Source organism: Gossypium hirsutum, chromosome D08 (assembly GCF_007990345.1).
Source record: "Gossypium hirsutum isolate 1008001.06 chromosome D08, Gossypium_hirsutum_v2.1, whole genome shotgun sequence".
NCBI classification, from domain to species: Eukaryota; Viridiplantae; Streptophyta; class Magnoliopsida; order Malvales; family Malvaceae; genus Gossypium; species Gossypium hirsutum.
The window spans coordinates 5,690,016-5,714,628 of NC_053444.1; the positions used below are offsets into that span (position 1 = coordinate 5,690,016).

At 31.6% G+C, this 24,613-nt stretch overlaps 3 protein-coding genes across 10 annotated transcripts; all 3 read right to left on the reverse strand.

Moving 5' to 3' along the window:
- Positions 1-1,098: 1,098 nt before the first annotated feature.
- On the reverse strand, positions 1,099-8,816 carry LOC107949959 (CSC1-like protein At4g02900). The gene is made up of 12 exons (XM_016884718.2): positions 8,645-8,816; positions 8,193-8,533; positions 7,904-8,053; positions 7,183-7,318; positions 5,653-5,754; positions 5,333-5,449; positions 5,108-5,188; positions 4,164-4,504; positions 3,443-3,688; positions 2,548-2,872; positions 2,081-2,314; positions 1,099-1,666 (listed from the first exon to the last, which is right to left on the reverse strand). The coding sequence occupies exons 2-12, from the start codon at positions 8,504-8,506 to the stop codon at positions 1,442-1,444; spliced, it is 2,271 nt and encodes a 756-aa protein (XP_016740207.2). The 5' UTR covers positions 8,507-8,533; positions 8,645-8,816; the 3' UTR covers positions 1,099-1,441.
- Positions 8,817-9,858: 1,042 nt separating this feature from the next.
- On the reverse strand, positions 9,859-15,035 carry LOC107960899 (DUF21 domain-containing protein At4g14240). Of its 6 annotated transcripts, none has more exons than XM_016897153.2 (13): positions 14,598-15,034; positions 14,149-14,225; positions 13,935-14,018; positions 13,471-13,584; positions 13,170-13,253; positions 12,793-12,864; positions 12,190-12,257; positions 11,639-11,726; positions 11,429-11,502; positions 11,031-11,361; positions 10,899-10,945; positions 10,717-10,804; positions 9,859-10,238 (listed from the first exon to the last, which is right to left on the reverse strand). In XM_016897153.2, the coding sequence occupies exons 1-13, from the start codon at positions 14,845-14,847 to the stop codon at positions 10,194-10,196; spliced, it is 1,422 nt and encodes a 473-aa protein (XP_016752642.2). In that variant the 5' UTR covers positions 14,848-15,034; the 3' UTR covers positions 9,859-10,193. The 6 variants fall into 6 exon arrangements, with proteins under 6 accessions (XP_016752642.2, XP_016752647.2, XP_016752653.2 ...); XM_016897158.2 differs by having other exon boundaries at positions 9,859-10,220; positions 14,598-15,032; XM_016897164.2 differs by lacking the exon at positions 12,793-12,864 and having other exon boundaries at positions 14,598-15,035.
- Positions 15,036-20,110: 5,075 nt separating this feature from the next.
- On the reverse strand, positions 20,111-23,602 carry LOC121220228 (RAN GTPase-activating protein 1). Of its 3 annotated transcripts, XM_041099630.1 has the most exons (3): positions 23,488-23,600; positions 23,214-23,355; positions 20,123-21,943 (listed from the first exon to the last, which is right to left on the reverse strand). In XM_041099630.1, exon 3 carries the CDS (start codon positions 21,930-21,932, stop codon positions 20,313-20,315), a length of 1,620 nt encoding a protein of 539 aa, XP_040955564.1. In that variant the 5' UTR covers positions 21,933-21,943; positions 23,214-23,355; positions 23,488-23,600; the 3' UTR covers positions 20,123-20,312. The 3 variants fall into 3 exon arrangements, with proteins under 3 accessions (XP_040955566.1, XP_040955564.1, XP_040955565.1); XM_041099632.1 differs by having other exon boundaries at positions 20,111-21,943; positions 23,214-23,595; XM_041099631.1 differs by lacking the exon at positions 23,214-23,355 and having other exon boundaries at positions 20,131-21,943; positions 23,488-23,602.
- Positions 23,603-24,613: the final 1,011 nt, after the last annotated feature.

The following is a 24,613-nucleotide window of genomic DNA, read 5'->3' on the forward strand; positions in this document are numbered from 1 at the left end:
TTCATTGAGTTACTAAGACTTCAAATAAATGAGCTTCTCCATATGTTCCATGAATCGAGTCAATTTAAGTGGGGTTAAATAAACCCGATTTAATCAATTAATCTCTATGAGACGTTCTGTGTGTATTCTCCACGGGTTTTAGGGTCCGTTTGTTTATATGTAAAAGGTTTTACAGAAAATATTTTCTGCACTTTCCTGTGTTTGTTTCGTAGAAAACAACTTGGTCAATGAAAAATGATTTACAGGTCAACGGAAAATAAGTCTTTTTCCTTGTAAAATGACTTACCATTTTGAAAAGCGTAAGTCATTTTCAAAAAAGAGCTACTCAATAGATAATTTTACTTTTATATAAAAATTAACTTAAATTAAGTTTAATATTATTATATTGATAATAAATTTTATTTTTATTTTTAAAAATATTTAAAATATTGATATAAAATATTATATTTTTTAATATTATTAAACATACATATTTAATTATTTATATTTAGTCATATAATAAATTATTAATATAATTAATATAATTTATTATTTTTAATAAATTATTTAATATTTAAATTTTATTTTAATAGTAAATTTTAAAAATAATAATTTTAAATAATATTATTCACATATTATTGAAAATATCAATATTAATATTTTAATACTAAATATTTATTACAATTATAAATATATTAATAATAAATTTTTTGTAGTATAAATGTTAAAATATGTCATAAGTCTATATACTCTTCACAAATTTACAATTTAGTTCTTGTACTTTTATTTTCAAGAATTAAGTCCCTCTACTTTCCAGACTTGAAAATCAAGTCCAACTGCTGACATTGTTAATTTTTTTTTTGTCAATTTTGTTAATGTCACATTTTTAAATAAAAAAAATATTCAGTTAGTAGTCATGTAACTAAAAAATAATCGTTGCAATGAACCTAAATTTAACAAAATATTTTTAATATATGTAAAAACAATGTAAAATATAAAATTATAGATATAAAAATAACTCAATTAAACAATGAAAAAAAAATCTCAAATGTATGTTTGTTAAATTGAAAACGACTTTTATAAAATATTTTTAAAGAACCTACCAAACAAAAGAAAATATTTTACACAGAAGCCATTTTCAATAAAACAAATGGAGCCTTAATCTGTGACCCGTGAGATATATATGTACAAGCATATATGAATAAAATGAATAAGAAGAAAGACATAAAAACCTAAATTTAAATGTGACTGTCAATATATCAAATTTAACAAAGCAAACCACCCCTCCCCTTTTTTTTTCTATTTTTTTTTGTCCCCATTGAGAAGCCAATAAATCAAGTGTTGAGAAGCTGAAGTTATATCATATACATATATACAAGGATACATACACATATATGATATGAAGTTGAAACTGGAGAAGCGAATTAGGGATGGTATTCGGGTAAGAAACTAGAAAAACAAATCAAGCATCCGATTGAACGGGGGAGGAAGAATGCACATCGGGAGAAAGTTTGGTGGCTACCCTGGTTGTGGCAACCAGTGGGCTTTTCTCTTCTTCAAATGTGAAATCCGATTTCTCCACGTCGCTGCTTTTGAATACAGGATGCATATATGCGTCTTTTAGGTATGCTTTTAAGTTGAACTGTGGCTCCGTTGCCCTTTCTAATGTATCTTTTACCATTGCTTCCTGTATATGTGTGTGCGTGTGTTTTCAAACAAATATTACAAGTCCTGCAAGCATTTTGTATAAAAAGTAAAACAGCATTGGGCTGACAATGTTATCGTGTTTAGTTTTATAGAGAGCTTCTCTCGATACCTGAATAAGCGAAACTATGACCATTAAAGAACTTTGCAGCCTCTAAATATAAATATCATGTGGGCAAGTATGACACTGCATGCTGCGAAACCATGATACTTGAAGAGCTTTCTACATGGTCGGTGTCCATAATTAATCAATAACCTCTAGGATATTTGCTCACGTGACCTCTATATCTTAGCACTCATGATTTTGCCTTTTCAACCATCAAGAGGTGCCTCTAAGCTCACGGTCATGGCAAACTAAAAGTATGATATAATAAAAGATTAGATGATAGTTAGGTACCTGTAAAGGGAATCTAATGAAACCAGATTCAAAGCGGCCCTTGCAGTACATGAAAAACCAGATGGTCAGAACGGGAAGGGGAAGCAATGCAAAATGGTTACGCCCGATCTTCTTTGTGCTCAACAATCCCAGTAGAAGAAGTTGAGATATGAATAAACCTATCACCACTCTCTTATGCACGTCTGGCCAAAATGCTGCTGCACTCTCGTACTTTGGATCATACACGTTGATAACCTTGCACAAACAAACAACAACATTTCGCTCAAGTAAAAGCAAGAAATAATCGAATTTGTCGGATTCCGACCCATATCTGGACATAAAAGTAGATTTACACTAAGAGCAAACTTAGGATTGATACATCATCCATATCCAACACTTAATCCGGTTAACAAGGAATGTATCACGCTCCATATAATATAAACCATGCAAGGAGGACAATGTGATATTTGGTTTGGCTAGTAGTGTACCTGGTTACGAAATACCACATAGGCAAAAGCAAGGAAGATGATAATGAAAGGAAGAAGAAAAGGGGTGATGGGAGCATAAACAAGTCCCAGCAAGATGTATAATTGGATCCTTGGTTCACCTACTGGAAAGTCAATGGAACCAGGCTCCATTGCTTCATATCTATCTTGTTCTGTTTTAACCAAAAATGTATTTTTCAAGTGGAACAACACCAATGGTACTAATCTCAGGATTTCTGCAGCAACCCCTGCCCATCCATCCACCATTATATAAGTAATGAAAAAATTGGCTTTCATTGGGATATATACCCCAATGGTTTTTGGAATCCTGCACAAAGTAGCAAAGTAATTTAATCACACCTCCATATTATCAGATACGTTAAGATAAAATACTATGATATAATGTAAATAGTATTCAGAAAGATAGCTATGTTTCTTGCGTGCGGACATCTTTATTACTTGGGCTTGGATATGCATCAAATACAAGTGTTGTATAAACTTCAAGAAAAATGAAAAGTTGGAGCAATTTAGGCGGATATAATGGTATACGAGCTCATCAGCAGAATAGTAAATCATAAACACATTAATGGAGGATATAGAAAAAGGTAGAACGTTGCAATTGAAAAGAAAATATAAGGAACCAAAGGATGAAAAAATGAAGAAATTCATAAGTCTATCTCCAGCATCAATTTAGAACCATTATGGTTGTATATCTGTGCGATATGTATGAATTCCGTGCAATAAGCTACCAATAATTGCTGATCTAACTTAATTTCTTCATGCAACAACCATGGTTGTCCACCATAAATTTATTTCAGTACTCAAGTTGCATGTGAATATCATTAAGTATAAAATATTTAAACCCATCCATTTTCTGGGGAAAAGCAAAAATACATACTCTGTTGGAGGCAGATCGATGAAAGTTTTAAGCTGCTGAAGTGCTGAGCCAGTTATAATGCTTCCAAGAAATACATTGACAAGAATGAACATGTGATATTTCGCAGCTGATTTTCTATCCAAAGCTGAGATGGATGGATATCCTTCTATTTTAGACATTGTCATAAGGATTTGGGGAAGTACAGCAAGAAATATCTTCAATACAATCCCAGGGAGAAAGCCTTGGATAACGGATTTGACTGACTCTCTGAAACAAAGTTTTAGAGCAGTTGGAAAGTTTTAGCCGCTACAAGTCTCAAAACATCATAGTATTAGTTGCAAGCAGGGAAGGGAAACCTAGTTACTCGGACTTGAGTGTCACATTTGAGTGTATACAATTAAGTTTTTCAAAGTTTTCCTATAAACTTTGGAGGATCGTACCTTGTACCCTATTTAAATGTGTTAGCACTGAAAATAAGAGTCGAAGTAGCATAACTGAAAACTAAATAGTTGTCTTTTAAACCTTTTCTTCACCGGATATGTTCAAAATTTCTAAGTTTTCTCATTTATTTGGAGGGTTGTATCTCCATACTCATATCCAAATGTATGTCAGATACAGCCATACAGGTACTTCAAGCAAAATGAAAATTCAGAGTATCATATTTAATGACTATGAGAAAATATCAAGAGAGACATGAGGAGGTGCGTAGTTAGTAGAAAGAAAACAGCGACAAGAAACTTACATTCGTATTAATGGCTTCAAGAAGGGGAAAACCTTCTGAATCCCCTCAATATTGGCTAGAGATTGAACAAAAGCTATAGGGATCATGAAGAAGAAAATTAGAAAAAATAGAGCAACGGCTATTATCAACCTTCGAATGGTGAGTTCAAAATATGGTATAGCGAAGTTATCCCAATAAACATCACGAGGCTCAGGGGCCCATTCCGTCAACCAAAGTGTAGGATTACGGCAGAGCTGTGTTTGAGCACAGACTGCTGCCGCCCATCGCGATTTGAATGAAACAAATGCCGCTGGAACTATAGCATCCGGATCTTTCTTGACTCTTTCTCTTTCTACGGCTTCCTAAATTAGAATGAAGGAATTTCAGTTTTGTCATGAGTAATTAAATTACACATTGACAACAGGAAAAAGAAAAAGAACACCAAATACTAAGGGAAGAAACAAGGCGAGGGAGATAACATTATGTTGTCTGGAAGGTAAACTGTATATCATCTTAATGTTTCGATCATACTTACATATTCTTACCTTAGTAGAATAAAAAGATAGAAAATAGAATGTACATGTGCCTGGAAGGATGTTGGGGAGGTGATGCTTAACCAAGAGAAACAATGTAGCTATAGCCAATATCCATGTTACTTAGATGTAAGTCTCGAATATAGAATGTGTCCAGCACGGATATGTCTAACTTTTTCTTTTATGTATTAGGAGATTTCTTACGGTACTATACCCCATATAAAAATCTAGATATGTGTTGAAAATCATATATGGATACTAAAAAAAATGAGAATGCGTTTCTCAAAAAAAAGAAGAGGGAATGCGGGTAATATAGACCATTAATATATTATATATTTATAAACTCTTAATTGGAAATTCTAATCATATAATTATTACCTCATCATATGATATTTTTCTAAAAAATCCTAGTACAGTCACCATGTTACTTACTTCTTCATTCAGCTTCTGAATCTGAGAAGTATAATGATCGATTGCATCAACTTTAGTGCCCCAGAGACCCATGAAACCCGTCTACAATAACAAGAAATTTGGAGAACGAAGTAAACAGCTGAAATTAACATGGAATACTAAATGGCAATTGCTGTAACATTAAACAAACTATTCCACCAAGAAAGGAAATCGAGCAAAATTTAGTTTGTCATGAGAAGATATTACCTTTGTGAGCGGCCTCTTTGAAGTTCTCTCGAACTTATTTTGGTAGTAAATATACCAATTTTGAAAGTCGCGCTTCTTTGAAACCAATGACGCTAGCTTATTTGCATTATATACAATCTATCAAAGTTACAGTGTAAAGCAATTAATGCTATAGAAATTTATATCACTGGCAAATAGAAACATAATACTTGAATCCAAAAACTGTAACATAGAATTTCCTGTTAGAACACCTACTTTCCTTATTCCCTGCAGTAGTGCTACTTCGAACTTATTTAACAATCAAATTATTGTAGGTGAAAACTTGTCAAAGGAAAACACACCTGATGAGTAAGATAATGATCAGGATGATTTACACAAAAAAAATGTTGGACGTGCTCACTAACTGATTCATCCGGATCAGGAGGAATATTTCTTACAAGAACCTGCAAAACATTTTAAATGTAAACAGAAAAAGGCAAAATGGAATATAAGTATTAAAGAAGGATGAGATAAAACTGCTCTAGCAGGCATGCGCATGTATGTTGATTGTGATAGGTATTTTCCGTAACTACCGTCTATCTGCCACAAACAGCAATGCCCTTTGGTTCCTTCAACTTTGAGTAGAATGACAGAAAGGTCCTCAAGCAGACACCACTATCTATATTTTAGGACTTACATATATATGACTCGGGGCTCTCATGGTTTTAAACAGAGGTGTGGTTTATGGAATGGGAGGGCTACATCCCGTCATGTAGTCCAAGGGTCAGTGTACCAAAAAATTGTTTATGATTCAATAAGGCAGCAATAGTACGTGGTTACATAGAAAAAAAGGTCCAGCAACACCGTAACTGGGGAATGAGAAAAGGGGGAAACCCCAAATATGAGTGCTAAAATTATTAGCAATGATGATGCAAAACCATCTATAAAGACATTTCATAAGTCATAGCCTGATAAATAGGAAAGTATACGATCACATATTTTTTTTATCAGTATACGATCATATTTCACATCATTTAAGATATATGTATGTAATCATGTGTTAACATACTAAATTACAGACCAACGCTTGTTGGGTCAACTAATAAGGAACTTAATGCTCTAAATTTGAGTCTTGTAAAAGAAGAAAACAATGTTGAGAGAGCTTTGCCCTTTGTTTAGAAATCTGACCTGGCTTCCCTCCAGATTTAGTTAAAACCCAATGTCACTATTAGATACAAGATGGCCTAAGACCAAAAAATTATTTATACTAAATTAATATATGGTTGAGATCTGATCTATTACCTTTTTGTCTATTGCTTTTCAATACACAAATCATCATTTATATGTGTAAGCCCACATATGAATTATGTAAACTATACTTATGAATGATGATTAATATTAATGGATAAAAAATATTGGAGTACCTCTAATATAAAGCAAAGCTTCTCCACTCTAATTGTATGCTATGTTATGAGATTAAATTAAGTCCGACATCTGATTTAGATATTACAAATAAGTGCATAACCAGTCTAGTCAGAGATGGAGATCCCTGAAATTCTTCATAGAAGTGAAAAACATCTTAATCCGCCCTTTAATGAGAAACAAATACCCTTTAATGATTGGAAATTTTAATTACAACCTTTTGAAATATGAAAAGTAATCCCCTTCAATGTTTACGTTAGATATTGTGACAGTATCTAGATATGCATGTATTTAATATTCATTTTCCCCTTCTAATAAAAAATTCTAAAGCATTCAACAAATCGACCTGTCTAAGATAATCAACAGTTGTAAACAGATGAGATGCATTTTATATTATAAAATAAAGAAGCATATGAATATCTGCATAACAACAATACTGTTATTAATAAGCCCTTGGAAAAAAAACTCACTGTGAATTGATCAGGACGACGAGTTTCTGATGCTAGATAGTCCGCCCTCATGGTAGCTAACACTTTGTATTCTGAATATAGCACATAAAATGTCCAGAACGAGAATACATATGACATAACGATATGTGCCCAAAACCTGAAAAGAATAAGTTGAGACTTTCTCCTAACTGAGAAATGCAAATTGAAAATTTTATGATATAATACCCAGGTTCATTTAAAAGCTTATAAGGAGAAGAGACAATGTACTATATTGTTTGGATCAGGGCCTAAAGCTGGATTTTCATCTCTAATAGTGCCTCCTCATGCACAAACCTTTCAAATGAGAGTGCCTTGCAGTTAATAAACTTTACTTTGCCCTTTTATTAATATTACAATAACAGCACCAGAGGTTTCAACCATGAACCCAAAAATGTAAGTTATTGCATAAGGACTTTGAGAAGAGGTAGAAGAAACCAAAATGTGTATACAATAACTCGGTATATAGTATAGTTTGAAACCCACTTCTTCAGTGCTGCATATAACATAGATATTGAAATAATAGAAATCTGTCTCACAGTCTGCTTTGAATACAACACATGCACCAGTGTTAACAGCAAGGTCTAGTATTTCGCATAAATTAAACGGAGACACCAACATTTTCCATGTTTGCAGCTGATGAAATCCATATGACAACCAGAGTATAGCATTCGAGAAGAACCGAGTAAAAACAACTACTACTCACCCTTTTGATCCATCTGGAACATTTGATATTGAGAGTTTGTCAATGTTGCTGAAGTTTAAATCCTTAGCACGCTCTAATGTATCCCCTATCCAATTGACAGGGACCAAAACCATGAAAGACAACACAGCGAGGGGGACAAATATTTTCAAGCTGCGCAAAAAATGCCGTCATAATCATATTATTAGGCTATAAATGATGCTCATAAATTCTAACATAAATATTTCATTTTTATGTTCCTTCTTTGCAAACATATCAAGCAAAGTTGCAGACCGCATCTAAAAGAACTTACCCGAGAAGGTAAATCCGAATATAGGCAACAGAATCAAGTCCTGCATGATCAATGAGCTCGGGTTCAGGCATTCTCAAAGCCGCAGGCATCCAATTCAAAAAATTTAAATATGTCCTGAAATCTAAGTTGACAAATTTTGATGCATATGCTCCAGATCGAGTAGGGCTGCTCCTTGTCCCCTTTTTGTACCATCTCGGGAAATAAACCCTATCGTTGAACGGCTGGATCCTCAATATTGCAAAAGCCATTAGAAATCCAAAGGCTGAGAGAAGATTGATAGAAGCTGATGTAACTATATCTCGAAGAGACGCCATTTTTTTCCTTCGCCGATTCAATTCACTCTGAAATCAAACAAACATCATAAAACGTCAATCAGGTCTACCACCTTAAAATTTGAATTCTATGCATACAAAAAATTTAAACATTTAAAAACAAAAACAAAGTAACGAAACCTAACAATGGCGTAGCTTTTCTGAACTTGACTTTCCTGAATCGACAAAACTCAGAGATATCTACAAGAACTTGATTCTATTGGAAATTGCGTTGAAATTTTTGGAAGATCTTTTTCTATATTTTTCTTCTTCTATTTTCTTCTCGTCTCTGCTTTTTTCTTGAGAAGAGAGTTTTTTTTGGGGGGGGGAGGAGAGAGAGAGAGAGAAATGGGGGATTTGGCGGCAAAAATATAAAACAGCACGGAAAACCGTTTTTTTCTTGTCCGTACAACTGATAAACTAACTCAATTAAAGTCGAAGCGTTTTTAAAAGGTTAAAATTCGTATTAAGTCCCTGTATTCTACTAAAATTTTAAATTTAATCCTTATATTTATCTCCAAAAACGTGAAACGTACAGGGACTTATGGCACAATTTAACTTCTTTAAAACCATTTTTTTTCCTTTGTTGACGAAATTACCCCCTAACGCTTTCGATATTTTTTATTTTATTTTACCTTACAAGTATAATCATTCAAATGACGTGGGAAAAAAATATATGAAAAATTTATATAAAATTTTGGTTGAAATGATAAGTTAAATGTCCAAAAATTATAGTGTATTATGTTTAAGCTTTATCATGGATTTTTATTAATTTTATATAAAAATAAAAATATATTTTTAATAATATAATTTATTTTGTAAAAAATAATTGTTATAATTATATCGCAATTGAAATGATATCAATTCAATCAACGAATTTAAGTATAATATAAAAAAATAAATACATTTCGAGATAATTATCACCAAAATTAATCATTATAAAATACGATTCACTTAATATTGAAATATAAACTAAAATAAGTTTGGACAAATATCTAAACGAAGAACTTGGACTTGCGATGCTTCTAACTTAGCCGTTAGTAATTTTCATAATTATATGTTAAATTATTTTATTATTGGTACAAAACATTTTCCCCTTCAGAAAAATTGCTTTTTAATTTCCTTTTATAAAATTTAAGGTAATGGATTAAATATTGAGTAAATTAATTAATAGTGATTTATAGTCTTCAAACTCTAACATCAGTCACATATTTTTAATTTCATCAAATTAATTGTTAAAATTATATTATTAATAAATGAAGTCATTTTTCTGTTAATTTCATTAAAAAATATTAATTATACTTGTGTCCTCCAAATATATAAAAATTTCATTTTAGATCAACAACCGATGATAATGAGATCGAGAAAACCACGAATTCGATTCTGACTACAAGAAAACCATATTTAGGGTTCATATTCATACATAGGTAGCTGGTTTTGCTAGTGGAACTAGTAACACTACCACATACAAGACTTCCCCTAATTTTCTCACTCTGAACTACATGCATAATCTGCAATATACACAAACTAATTCAAGAATTTACAACAGACAAAAGCAAGATCGAAAAAACACACGAATCCGATTCTATTTCGACTAGCTAAGATCTCTAGATAGTAACTGCAAAGGGTTCCCTGGTTAAACCAGAGATCTCCCAGTTCTTGAATCATCATCATCCGCAGGCTTCTTTGTTCATTTGCCTTGCTTGCTTTGAACACCCTGAAAGGATATTGAAAGCTAAAATTAATGACTAACGGAAATTTCTCATTTGCTGATCTATAAAAGTCCACAAGCTTATATGTTCTATTTCCAAATTATTAGCCAGATCTGGCAAAGTCTCTAATACTATGTTGCTCCGAACCTTTGTTTTATCTTTCGAGATTTGACGCATATTTGGACATGGGTGCAAGTATATAACCCCCAAAAGATCCATAGCCCAAAAGTTTCCCTTCATTGTGCTATTTACAGAGATACAATTTATGTTGCTCCGACTCTTCATTTTCTTTTAAGTATTCATGTTTGACACATATTTAGAAATGGATATAAAGATATAACCCTTCAAATACATAGACAAGTTTTAAAATAAATATGCCCATATCAAACATATACTGATATCCAACATGCACACTGTTCCTAGGTCCCACATCACCTCAATATGATCAAATGATGCATGCAAGAGAAACATGATATGAAGAAATAAACATTGTGTACTTACTGTAGGCTTTTGGCCGATCAATCTTCGATCTGATGGAGCCCGTGCAACAGATGAAGCAACAGCAGCAGCAGCAGCAGCGACGCATATCCTTGAAGAAATTGTTTCATGTTGGATGATATAATGAGCAAAACTGAAAGAGTGACGGTGAATAAAAAAGCTACTTAACCTGAATACTATTGTACCTTTTATGTACATCAACATATACATCGGTCTCATCTACAATTTCCTCCTACAATGCAGAAAGATATCATCAAATGCATGACATATTCGAAGATAAATAAGAGATGGAGGAAAGTGATGGAAGCAGCACTTACTTGAAGAAGTTCTTCAAATACATCTTCTAAGGTAATGATACCAATGACTTCCCCATCTTCGGTATCCTCTGAAAAGCATTGCAAAGTATTCATAGTTTCCTTGATGGCTGAAGATTTCTCAACATTGACTAAAACACTATCTTGTTTGGTCAGCAAAGGATCAGTTAGTTGAGAATTCCGGTTGGTGACTTTATGATTGTCAAATCTCTCTCCATCATCAACAAATTGAAGGTCTTTGGTCTTTCCTTTAACCTTCACTACAGCTGCCATATGACTGCTTCCCTTTTGAAATTCATTGAGGATATCATACAAAGGCATCTGTGCTGGAACCCTGATATGTCAATGCATGAGAATTTATTCAGAAACATTATAATGTGATGGAGAGAATACGTGTATACCTAAGAATCCTCCGGATTGAAACAGAACTGACTGGAGTCTCCATCTCAGCTCGTATAGTGAGAAGACTTTTAACCTACATCTCAAAAACAAAGGAGGATTTAAAAGAACCGAAGAAAGGGAAAATGATTCCACATCAAACTAGCAACCTTTAACACAAAATTTTCAACATAAATAAAACTGTAAGAAATTCAGTGCGTTATTAAACACACCAATAATAGCCCAATGATATTTTTCGGATTCCCAGCATAAATGGGGATACGACTATGACCATGTGCAATAATTTTTCCAATTGCTTCCCTGCATCAGAACAAAGGTAGACAAATTCATTGAAAACCTAACTTCAATATAATACATCTATGTTAGTTGAACTCAGGTGCGAGTGTAGGATAAAATACGTGTCAATACAGGTATAGTGAAAATTTTCTTAGTTTTTCCATCCCAAATGGAGATCATATCCCTATACCCATGTGCCAGACACAAGTATTGAACATGAGTACTTCACGAAAAATAAAAAGTTGGAACAACAGAGCAGTATACTAGTAGACAAAGCACTTTATGTATAAACCACCTTTGAGGGGTCCTCTTATTCACCAGAACTTTACCACTTTAAGAGGAGATGATCTTTAAAGTAAATACCGGAACACGTACTTATGTCCAACAATCACACTCGAGCCCAAGTGATAAGGGTATCCAACCATGCAAGATGAAGAAGCACTAATGATGTGGCAACACAAAAGAACACCATCTAACTGAAACTCACCAATTCAATTTCGAATTTATGTCCAAGGAAAATGTTGATTCAATTGGTGTCATAGCCTCCTCCGCAGTCTGCAAGATATAAAAAGCATTAGGATTCAATCACTTTGAAAAGGACAGTGCAATGAACTCTTATCAGGTTCTTAGTTATCCCTAAGTGGAAAATTGGACGTGAAACTAATTAATTGCTATATTACTCGGACTCAGGTGAGCGTTATATACGGGTATGAGTCTAACATGAGCATAATCAGATTTTTCCAAGTTCTTCCTTGTGTTGGAAAATCTTGGAGGTCATATCCCTATACCATGCGTCAGACACGAATGCCAAACACGAGTGCTTCAAGATAAATGAAGGGCCAGAACAACATAATATGTGTGTGTCTGTGTGCTTTTAAGTATTTGTGTTTGATATATGTGTCCGACACATTTCCAGACGCGAGTATACGGATATGACCATCCAAGAACCCTCCAAATACTTGAAAGAGCTTTTAAAAAAATAAAAATACCATATCTAACTCATACTCATATTCGAGACCCACAACTGAATCTGAGTAACTTAGCTATCAAACACTAATTTCTGACACATTTTTGGACATGGTACAATTACCTTTTCAGTTAAATCCAGTGCACCACTAATGATGGTTGTCTCATCATGTGTTAGTTCACCACCCTTGCCAGCCTAAGCAAGTACAAAAATAGTAACAAGTTACTGAAAATTCAAATGAATCAAACACAAATTGTGTTGTTCCGACTCTTCATTTTTCTTTTACATACTCATGTTTAACACTCATAACCAACACACATTCAAACATGGGTACAAGGATTTGATCCTCCAACTACCCTCGAAATACATGAAAAATCTTAGAAATGATTGAACATATTTGCACCCGGAGAGATACCTGTATCTGACACTCAAACCCGAGTGAGTAACATAAGACTAAACTTGTTTTAAGCAAAACTATCTTGTCTGGTCCAAGCAATTACCTCTTGGCTGTGGATAGAAACAAGGGCTTTTAACTGAGCTCGTCTAAACAAAACATCACCATGGCCAATCACAACATCTAGAACCTAAAAACCATGTCCATGAAAGCAATATGAAATTCAAGCACACATGTTTATTTCTTAACCATAACAATTCATGTATTCATGCCATGTTCATGTATTTTCTCGAGTCCAGGATTGCTGGGTTAAAATCTGAAACATTATTTCATATCCAATAAACCTACAGCTTTCAAGAAATATCATACATCTAAGGAATTTCAAACACAACTCATTGGGATATTACCTTTCCAACAGGGTAAGCAATTGGATAACAAATTATCATCAGAATACGCACAAGCCACATGAAACTTGCACCAACAGAGAGTCCATATCTTGAACATATTGCTTGTGGAATAATCTGATTCACAGTGGTTATAAAATAAACAATTCTCAATCTACATGCTTAAGTTATTCTACTCGGACTCATGTGCAAGTGTTGTACACAAGTATGTGTCAAACACGGGCATGTTCAAGTTTCCCATGTTTTTCCATGCAGATATGTTGTCCTTAGAGGGTCCAACTCTTCATTTTTCTTGAAACACCGGTGTCTAATATGACTGGAGATATGAGCCTCCAAGGATCCTCCAAATCCATGGTAAACTTAGAGAAAAATGAATATACTCGTATCGGATAGATTCCCTTGTCCAACACTTGCATCCAAGTCCGAACATAAATACATGAAAAGTGAAGCACAAAAAAACATAGTACCTCTCCAAAGGCTAGAACAAAAGTAACAGACAGCAACACTGCAACAAAGGGGTGAAAGATTTTATCAAGGGATATAGGAAGGGCCTGCAGAAACACAAAATCCAACGAATAAGGATAAATCCAGGAATGCTTTAGTTTTTCTTTTCTTTTCTTTTAAATAATAAAAAATAAAAAAATTACTAATTTTTGTAAAGAAAACAGATAAATTTTTCACCTCCATTGCACAAGCATTACAGAGAAGCAAAGTTACAAGAAGTTGATGCTGTTTTTTCACGACTGGTAAAATAGCAGCTGCAGAGACATGAAAGAGAGAGAGAGATCTTGAGAATTAAAGAAAAAAACTATGGGTGTAATCGAGCCGACCCGAAACCAAAATAATTAGAAACTGGAGCTCGAATCTGACCCGAGTCCCACTTTTAAAGCTCGAGTTCAATTCAAGATAAAGATTAAATTAATAAAACTCGCTTCGGTAGACTCATTTATACAATGCTCATGCCCGCTTCGATTAAAGAACAAAAAGATAATTCACACGAAATATAACTCGGTTACTCAACCACAACCGATTTGAATTCAACCTCAAATAACTCGCAACTCACTTACAATTGAACGAGTGAAGCGAAGTATTATCATTTACTAATAAAAGCAAAATACGTAAGGTCTTACAAACTTGTTTCTTCTCAACGATGGTACCGCTTCTCTGTAGAATTTCAAGCTCGACGAGACCCAAAGACATCAACCCCAAGGTAAGTCCCGACATTATCCCGGCGAAGATCACCAACAAGCACGACAATCCGGTATAAACGAACCACTCAACGGTGCCAAAAGGGAGGTCATCGGGGCCAAATACGATGTCCCTCGGCGACGACAACGACATCATGATTGTGGGAGCTAATGCGACGACGTTTCGCAGCATTATGTTGTGTTGTTTCTTTCAGGCAAGGTGATTTGAGCATTGAAGGTTGGTAGGTTTGGGTGGATTATGTACGTGGGAGAGAAAGAGACAATTTTTGACATTTGGAACCAACAGACAGTGAAGCTGTCGGTATCAACCATATCTTTCATCTTTCTTTCAGTATCACCTGCTTTCAATTAGGTTTTTTCCACGTTTAATACATTACGACTTTGAAAAAGAAAGAAAAAAACAAATAGATGTTTGATTTTATTTCATTTTTATTTATTTTATTTCAGGGTTAAATACAAAATTAGTATCCAAAATTATCCATTTCTTCCAAATTGGTACTTACGATTTTTTATCCCAAATTGGTAACCGAATCTTTTTTTAGTTCACTAATTTGGTACCTAAAACTAACTGCATTAAATTTTGTTGACATAGACAGCACTGACCTCGCGCGACACTACGCATCACACTCCCAAAGACCATTTTTAATTTTTTTGACCGGATTCCTTTAATTAGGGAAAAATGATTCAAATAATTTCTTAAAAGATTAAAAATCCATTCAAATACATTCATGCATGGTTAGTGAAAGGTTTTCTTAGATTCCTGAAGAAACCTTTATGATCTAAAAAAATTGTTCATTATCTCAATGAGAGAATTCCGGTTTCATCATCGATTACTCTATTTTGGATTTTTTTCAGTCTTCTTGAGTATTCAATTGAGGTTTCTTTTTTTCCCTTTTTCATGTGATGTAGTTTATATTGGATTTTTTTCATAAACAAAGTTTTTTCCCCTACTTCAATTTTGAGTCATTATCACACCCTCGGTCTGTTTTTTTACATACAATAAACACATTAAAATATTAAATTCTGTAGAATAATTCTTCAACCCAAGAGTTTTTTACGAAAATAATCAAAAAAAATATTAAAATAGTATAATTTTTTTTATTTACGAAAATGGTATAAAATTAAAAAAAAACATAAAAGTTAAAAAAAAGCTGGGGATTGAAGTGACAGGACCCTGGTGGAGGGCCTGCCACAGGCGGCCCCAGCCTTTATATTTGGGGGGACCATTCGGCTGAAGGAGAAGAAAGAAGGAGAAGAAAGAAAAGGAAAAGAGAAGAAAGGAAAGGAAAGGAGAAGAAAGAAAAAGAAAGAAAAGGAAAGGAGAAGAGGGAGGGAAGGAAGGAAAAAGAAAGAAAAAAATAAGCAAAGGTATTTTTTTGTATTATTTGTGTAAAAAATCTATATTATGTACATTGTATGTGTTTTATTATTTTATTTAGCATATATTTTTTATTAAAATTTATTTAGCATGAAAAAACCCATGTTATGTACCTTCTATATTGATTAGATATATAAGTAATGAAATTTATTTAGCATGTTGTAATGAGTTTTTTTACAAAAATAACATTAAAAATAAAATAATAAAAAAATATGTTTAAGAAAACATAAAATACGAAAAGAAATAAAAACGGAAATAGTATATTCGTTGAAAGTAATAAAATCCGAAAATAAGAAAAATACGAACAATTGATTTAAAATAAAGGTTTTTTACTAAATTTATATAAAAAACGCTCTAAATTAATACATTTCAAACATAATGTACTAAAAGAATGTAAAACAATAAAATACGAAAATAATATATTTTTTGAAAGTAATAAAATCCGAAAAAAATACAAACAAATGGCCGGAATAAGAGTTTTTTACTAAATTAATACATTTCAAACATAATGTACTAAAATAATGTAAAATAATAAAATACGAAAATAATATATTTTTTGAAAGTAATAAAATCCGGGAAAAAATACGAACAAATGGCCGAAATAAGGGTTTTTTATTAAATTTATTTAAAGAACACAGTAAATTAATACATTTCAAACCTAATGTACTAAAATAATGTAAAATAATAAAATACGAAAATAATATATTTTATTGAAAGTAATAAAATTCGGGAAAAAATACGAACAAAGGGCCGAAATAAGAGTTTTTTTAATTTATTTTAAAAAATACAGTAAATTAATACATTTTAAACATAACGTACTAAAATAATGTAAAATAATAAAAAATGAAAATAATATATTTTTATTGAAAGTAATAAAATTTGGAAAAAAAATACGAACAAATGGCCGAAATAAGGGTTTTTTTAATTTATTTAAAAAACACAATAAATTAATACATTTCAAACATAATGTACTAAAATGATGTAAAATAATAAAATATAAAAATAATATATTTTTATTGAAAGTAATAAAATTCGGAAAAAAATACGAACAAAGGGCCGAAATAAGGTTTTTTTAAAAATTTTATTTAAAAAACACACTAAATTAATACATTTCAAACATAATGTACTAAAATAATGTAAAATTAGAAAATTAGAAAATAGTATATTTTTTAAAAGTAATAAAATTCAGAAAAAAAATACGAATAAATGGTCAAAATAAGGGTTTTTTACTAAATTTGTTTTGAAGTTGCAAGCATCGCAATAATATAATATAAAAACTAACAATCATACTAACTAAAATAATAATTAGGGTTTTTACTAATCCTAATAACTAACCATAATAACAATATTAGTTTTTTACTAACAATAATACTAAGTAACGATAATTATTAATAACTAAACCCTAAAAACTAACAATAATATTACTAACTAAAATAATAATTTGGGTTTTTATTAATCTTCATAACTAACAATAATAACTAAACTAACAACAAAAATCGATAAAAACTATACAAAAAACATAATAACAATATAATCCATTATTTTTTAGAAAAATACTTTTTTTTCTATTTTTTTCTTCTCTTTCTTTCTCCTTTCTCTATTCTCTCTCTTTCTCTCTTTTTCTTTTCTTTTTCTGGCACCACCTTCTTCTTCTTCTTCTTCTTTTTCTTTTTCTTCTTCAACTGGACTGAATCGGGCTTATTATAATTGAAGTGGTGCCATGTGTGCCAGTGGCACCTTTGGTGCCGCCTCTGCCACAGGAAACTTTGGTGCCACCTGTGGCAGGCCCAGATTTCAGCTTTTTTTTTAACTTTTTTTTGTACCATTTCCGTAAATAAAAAAAGTCATACTATTTTGGTATTTTTTTAAAATTTTTTTTTGTATTCTTTTAGTAAAAAACCCTCAACCCAAGTTGCAACAAAATGAAAGTAAACAAAATTACACAAATGTTTCAACTCAGATCACAGAACTTTTTATTTTTTACACACCCAACAATATCGGACCAAAATTTGAATCCTAATTTCCTTCAACATAACAATTAAAAAGCAACAATTTATCTTTTTGAAGTTCGCTAAGTTTGGACAACCAAAAAAGTTTCTCCCTTTGTTCCGTGGAATATTTGCATTATAAACGGGAGCCCTTAAACCGTAATGGTATAGAAAACCCTTAAACGCGTTCCGTGAAGACGTGAAGGAGATGGAAAATGAAAGAGAACACAAAACTCTATTCACATTGCAAACGAAAGTGATAGGAAACGAAAAGTGAAGGAGAAAATGAAAGAGATGATCAAAAAGGAAGAAACAAATGAATAAAAGAGAGAAAAACAAAAGAGAGAAGAGAAAAGAGGTTGAAGATGATGACAAAGAACATTTTTTAAAGGAATAATATTATTAAGTAATAATATTTAAAAGAATTGGTAAAAAAATAAAAATGGTCCAATATTGGAAGTGTGACACATGGCGGCGCACTAGTGATCAACGCTGCTACGTCAGTAAAATCTTAACGCCGTTAGACTCAAGTACCAAATTAATGAATGGAAAAAAAGTTCGAGTATCAAATTGGGATAAAAAAACTATAAGTACCAATTTTGAAAAAATGGATAAGTTCGAATATTAATTTTGTATTTAACCTTTTATTTAGACACATTAAAAACAAAAATAATATTAAAGACATTTTCAAACCTACTCGGACAATTCAATATTTAAATTGAATTGATATCCAGTTTTTATTTTTATTTTAAATAAAATTCAGTCAACCCTTAAATTTTGAGTCAAGCTTCAGTTTCTTTAAGCTGGAATACTCCCATTTGGTAGTTCATTTACTTTAAATTATTTTAAGGAATTTTATTTAAAGTTTGATGTTTCTTTTTTTTTAAAGAAATTTACTTTTTAAATATCAATTTTATAATTATGTAATAAAAATTTTAAGTTAAAATAGGTCATAAATCTTTGTATTTTTCGTAATAAGAATTTAATCTTTATATTTTTTTCAGATTTTAAAATCTAGATACAACAGTTAACATTGTTAAGATTATTTTATTAAATTTAAGTTCATTATAACGTCAACTTTTTAGTTATATTGCTATAAAGTGAGTATTTTATTTATTTCAAAATCTCACACCAATAATTTTAACAAAAAATTAACAGTGTTAATAATTAAACTTGAATTTTAAAATCTGAAAGTAAAGTGATTAAATTTCTGGAAATAAAAGTATAGAAATTAAATTCCCATTTTGTAAAGAGTACAAAGACCTATGCTAGATTTTAACTAAAAATTTAATGTTACAAAGAACATGAATTTTACAAAAAAAAAATTCAAAGTTTTATTTTTTTATCAAAAATTGTCAATTTAACATGTTAATTAAACCATCCTAATATAACGTGACATATAATTGATGGAATTGATAGAAAGTAAACATGCTAAGTTGACAAATGTATATATACTATAGCAATATGACCTTAAAAAAATAATCATGTTTACCTTACACAGGTTTTTTTTTAACACATGGCACTCAATTTAAACATTTACTTATAATTTGGATATATAAGTCTTTTATCTCTTACCTTTTAATTTTTAAAAGCTATTTCATGTTTTTTTATTATTATAATTTTATATGTTAAAATATAAAGTTGATTTTAAATAAATTATCTCTTTATTTTTAATATTTTACTTAATTGAATTAACTTTTAATGTTATAATATTAATAGTATTTATCCAATTGAATTCAAATATAATGAAAATTAATTACACTCATTTATTAAACTAAGATAAATATAAATATAAAATTACCAAAAATAGAATATTAACCATTTATAATATTAAAATAGATTAATTTAACAATATATAAAATAAATAACATGTAAAAAATTAGAAATAATATTATTTGAATTGTAATATAATAGTATTAATATCCATGATGAATTTTTTGTATTATTTTAATATTAAATATTTTTAAAATTAAATAACTTTAATATAATTTATTTTAAATTAGTTAAATATTTTTAAAAATATTTTGTAATTATATTATTTTTAAAATTTATTAATGAATTTTAAGAAATTTTTTAAATTTTTTAGAGAAAAATAATATTATAAAAAACATTATAAATTTAATATACATGATCCATCCATCGCATAAGAATACAAATTAGTTTTTAACCTAATTAAATTACTTAAAAGTATTGGATTAAATTTTAAATATAGGACAAGAAGCAAACGGAATAAAAAAGCTTGAAATGAATCCAGTTCCCAGCAAACTCTTCTCATTGGTTGATTTTGAGATCCGTAAGCTTGGATTCCAATCCCTTCTCATGTTCTGCATTCTCCTCCTCGTCTTCATCTTCCTCTTCCTCATCATCTTCTCCTTCTGGATCATTCTCGTCCAAAGGTCCCAGCATATCGAGGGAACCTCTAAATATTTCCTTCACCTCATCTATCCCTTCGTCGGATATGAAATTTCCATTGATATTCAGCAACTTGAATCCGGGTTTTTTCACGACCACCTGAGCCAAATGTCTACCACCGGCTCGCCTAATGGCATTCGTGCTCATATCAACTTCATTCAACTGACCATGACCCTCTCCTAATGCATTGGCAATCAAAATAGCTCCTTCATCCTTAAGTTCATTCTCGGCTAAGTTTAAGTTCGTAAGGAACTGTTTCGATGCGATGCAGGCTGCTAAGGAAGCGGTGCCTTTGGCTGTAATGTCGTTTCCAGCCATTTCAAGAACTTCAAGTGAAGGTGCAGAGTGTTTTAGAGCTTTGGCAAGTGCCTCGGTTCCTTCATCTTCAAGGTTCAAGTAACTGAGGTAAACCTCGGTGAGATCTGTGAATTGAGATATTGCTTTACTCAAAGCAACTTCAGCTTCAACACCAAACATGTTGTCACGTAGATCAAGTTTCTTTAAATGTGCGCATCTCTTTAGTGCTTCAGCTAAGGCCAGACCACCATCTGTGCCAACTCTTGTAGAAGAACATCGGAAATCCTCCAATGAACAGGAGCGTTTCACTATCTTGGAGATAGCGAACGCACCTTCATCCCCTGTCATGTTATTATGAAAATGAAGTACTTTCAGTTTCTCAGTAGAAGGAATTAGCTCGGAAACCGCTCGTGCAGCTTCTTCCGAGATACCATCGTTCATCAAATAAAGTTCCTGTAAACTATTCTGTGACTTTAGAAGTGCCCCAAATGACCGGACGCCTTTTTCACCTAAGGCGTTGTTTGAAAGATTCAGGTACCTCAAGTGACAACCTTCCAGGACTGAAGAAAAAATGTTCATAACATCGAGAGCTTCCGACTCTGGCCTTCCTGCAATAAAATCCGAAAGGTCTACCTCTGTCAACTGATCTTTAATGGTTGATAAGATAGGTGCAGCAACATTTGCAGCATCTAAACCAAAACTTCTGTTGCTAAAACATATCTTAGTATAGGAATTTCCTGGCTCTCCCAGTGGTCTCAATAGTTCCTTAGCCTCCTCTGCCTCTATAAATTCCCGGTGACCTCCTGATATATCAAAAATGGTTCCACGAAGATCAGTAGCTTTATCTGCCAACTCTCCATCATTAACTTTTGGGCCTCTTTTAATAACTTCCAGCATCAGTCTACTGGATTCTTTGGCATATATTTGCACTGCAGAACTTCCATCACCATCAGGCTCCTTCTTGTAATGTTGATCCGCAGCAGCAAAAGCTAACTCTTCCATTTTCTTGGCATCCTCCTCGGCCTCATCATTACTTAATAGGCCACACTTTCTAGAGAAAATGGATGGAGTTGTAAGATTCTTCGTCATCCGCTCTACAAGCATTAGCCTCGTGCTATGACTAGGTGGCCACAATTTCACAGACAGCGAGCGGTGTTGGAAAGTTTGTGTTCCAGATCCCATGTTTAATTAACCTAAGACCATGACATGTTGCAAATACATTATAACAAAACCAGGATACTTTGCTGGTGCATGCACATGACAAAATAAGAGTAATGAAGATGGCCAAAGAGATCTGTAACCATTTCTATATACCACGATTTCAGAAATGCAGATTCTAATCATACGAGTATTATTTACATATTATTTACATGGTAGTGGCATTGAATGAAACAAAACAGCTAATAGAGACGAAATCAGAAAATAAGGGACTTCTAAATGCAAGAACAAACGAGATGAGAAATGAAGCCGGTTTCTCAAGTATTGTTAAATGAAATAATTGTACAACATAATGAAACAAAATGTTCTTTGCAACACTTAAAAAGTGCATAGAAAGATAAATATCTGAAACGAAATCCCAACAATTTCCATATGCTACTAAAAGACTTTAATTTACATAACAATCGCTATGCCAACGGCATCAAATATGTTAGCAATATACTTTTATTGAGAAATCCCAATGTACAAAGCCACGGTCTTGATTGAAAGAACCAAAAGGGCAATAACAGAGGCGATGCTAATTCCGGATGGAAGTAAATAATGTTACATCACAGCCAAAAAGCTTGAAACTAGTCAATATTCAAACTTATGTATTGATCCAGGTTGACTGTATATTTCTTACATGAACCTTGTTAATTGCAAAATTGTACAAACTGGTTAAAACTTCTGATTTAGACAAAGAATCAACCTATCTCATATTCCCAAATTCTATAGTTATTGAGCAAAGCATATGAACATACAAGGTTGTTTGCACTTATGACAAAACTCATCTCCAGTCTATTCCTAATTAATATAGAATTAGTCTTCCAATGCTCCATAAGACTAATTAATATTGTTCCAAAACTCCAACATCTTAAGTTACTCAAACTCAGAAGTGACTGAGAGTGTCCAAAATGGATACGTTAAATTATTCTAAATCTTTCATATAGTTGAAGAATTATATCCTTGTATCAGTATCTAGATATCTATCTGCTGTGGATAACCCAAGAAAAATGAATAGTATAACACACATAAAACCTGCTTATCATTCTTTTTTCCCATCAAAATCGGATAATGAAGATAGCTAAAATTCATTACTAGCTCGTTACTAGATCATATGGAAATGAAATAAAATAAGTGAGAAAGCCTTCCTAAAGGGAGTAAAAATAGTGCTCGAAACCCTAAAATGAAAATTTACAAAACTACTTAGTTCATAACATAAATTTTGTAGATAAAAATAAATTAAATAATCGTTCAATCTCTCACCTGTAACACTCCCTGGTTTTGTAAACAAAATTTGCTATTGCACGGTCGATTTTCACCAAGAACCCGAAACAAAACAAGAATCCGAATATTTATCCACTCGATTTTCTAGTTCATTTCAATTCTATCCGTCCAGTAAACAAATCTGCAATTTTATATGTGCAATAAAAAAGCAAATAACAGACAAAAACGCTCTACTTTTTAAAACAAAAACGTAGAATGGAAAAAAGAAAAAAAAAGATTGATAGAGTTCCATTGAGACCAGAGAATAAAATACCTTCTTTTTCTCTTGTTTTCTACTTTTTGATTTTTTTTTTAATAATAGTGAAGAGTGGTGCAGAGTAATGAAGAAGATGGCAATAAGAAAAATCAAAAGAATGCGTGCGGAATTGGAGGGAAATGATGGCTTCTTTTTAAGTTTTCAAATTCAAATGATAAAATTATTTTGTCTTATTAGGTCCCTGTAGTATGCATAAATTGTTGGTTTAATCTTTGTATTTTAATCCGATTATTTTTAGTTTATTTATTTTTTAAAATTTAAAATTTTAATTTTTACTCAAATGGTATATGTTAAATCTATTAAATTAAATCATGTTTTTTTTATAAAAACCTTATAGGTAAACATATTATTACATACGTAATGTCATATCAATTTATTATTTATTTTTATATGGTATTAAAAAATCGTGTTATTTCTTTCAATGGATTTAATGACTGTCGTTTGAGTTATGATTGAAATTTTAAAATTCGAAAAATATAGAAACTAAAATTATCAAATTAAAACAATACTTAATTCATAACAAGCTAATACATGACTAATAGTATATTTGACCTAACAAATTTAACTATTACCATTTGGATAATAAACTGTTACAAAGTTAGCAAACAAACTTATTTAGATTTACAATTTAGTCCTTTTTATCATCTAAGCATATTAACTATCAATTCCTTCAAATTAAGCTCTAAATTATCAATTTCTCTGTAATGGTAACTTGCTAAAGATTAGCTAATTGAACAATTTGATGCATAGGCTAGCTAATTTAAACTCTCATGATCAAGAACCTATAAAAATTTAATAAAAATAGCTTGAAACCTTGATTTTTAATGGCCGAATGTTGAACCTTAGCTTCTTTCTTTCTTTGATGAAAACAATGGAAGGAGAAGATGAATTGAAAGTGGGTGGAAAATTAAAAGATGCATGCATCTTCTTCCTCCATTTAAAACTAGGCGCTCGTGTGAAATTTGTTGAATTGGATAATACCTTTAAACCTCTTAAAACTTTGATGTTAAATCGTTAATTAAATTAGTAAAAATTAACATTTCAACCATTTATATATAACGAATTAGCAAAATTTAGTAGTTCATGTGTTACCGCAACTTGAATAGCTTTTAAATTTTCGTAA

Excerpts from the sequence above, each read along its gene's own strand:
- LOC107949959 (XM_016884718.2), bottom strand. The coding sequence starts at position 8,506 with ATGGCGTCTCTTCGAGATATAGTTACATCAGCTTCTATCAATCTTCTC. Across the intron at positions 3,689-4,163 it reads TTGAAGCCATTAATACGAAT|AGAGTCAGTCAAATCCGTTA; the intron begins GTAAGTTTCTTG and ends ACTTTGTTTCAG. Across the intron at positions 1,667-2,080 it reads TCATTAGATTCCCTTTACAG|GAAGCAATGGTAAAAGATAC; the intron begins GTACCTAACTAT and ends ACACATATACAG.
- LOC107960899 (XM_016897153.2), bottom strand. The coding sequence starts at position 14,847 with ATGCTGCGAAACGTCGTCGCATTAGCTCCCACAATCATGATGTCGTTG. Across the intron at positions 14,226-14,597 it reads CGTTGAGAAGAAACAAGTTT|CTGCTATTTTACCAGTCGTG; the intron begins GTAAGACCTTAC and ends ATGTCTCTGCAG. Across the intron at positions 10,805-10,898 it reads TATGTTGATGTACATAAAAG|GATATGCGTCGCTGCTGCTG; the intron begins GTACAATAGTAT and ends AATTTCTTCAAG.
- LOC121220228 (XM_041099632.1), bottom strand. The coding sequence starts at position 21,932 with ATGGGATCTGGAACACAAACTTTCCAACACCGCTCGCTGTCTGTGAAA.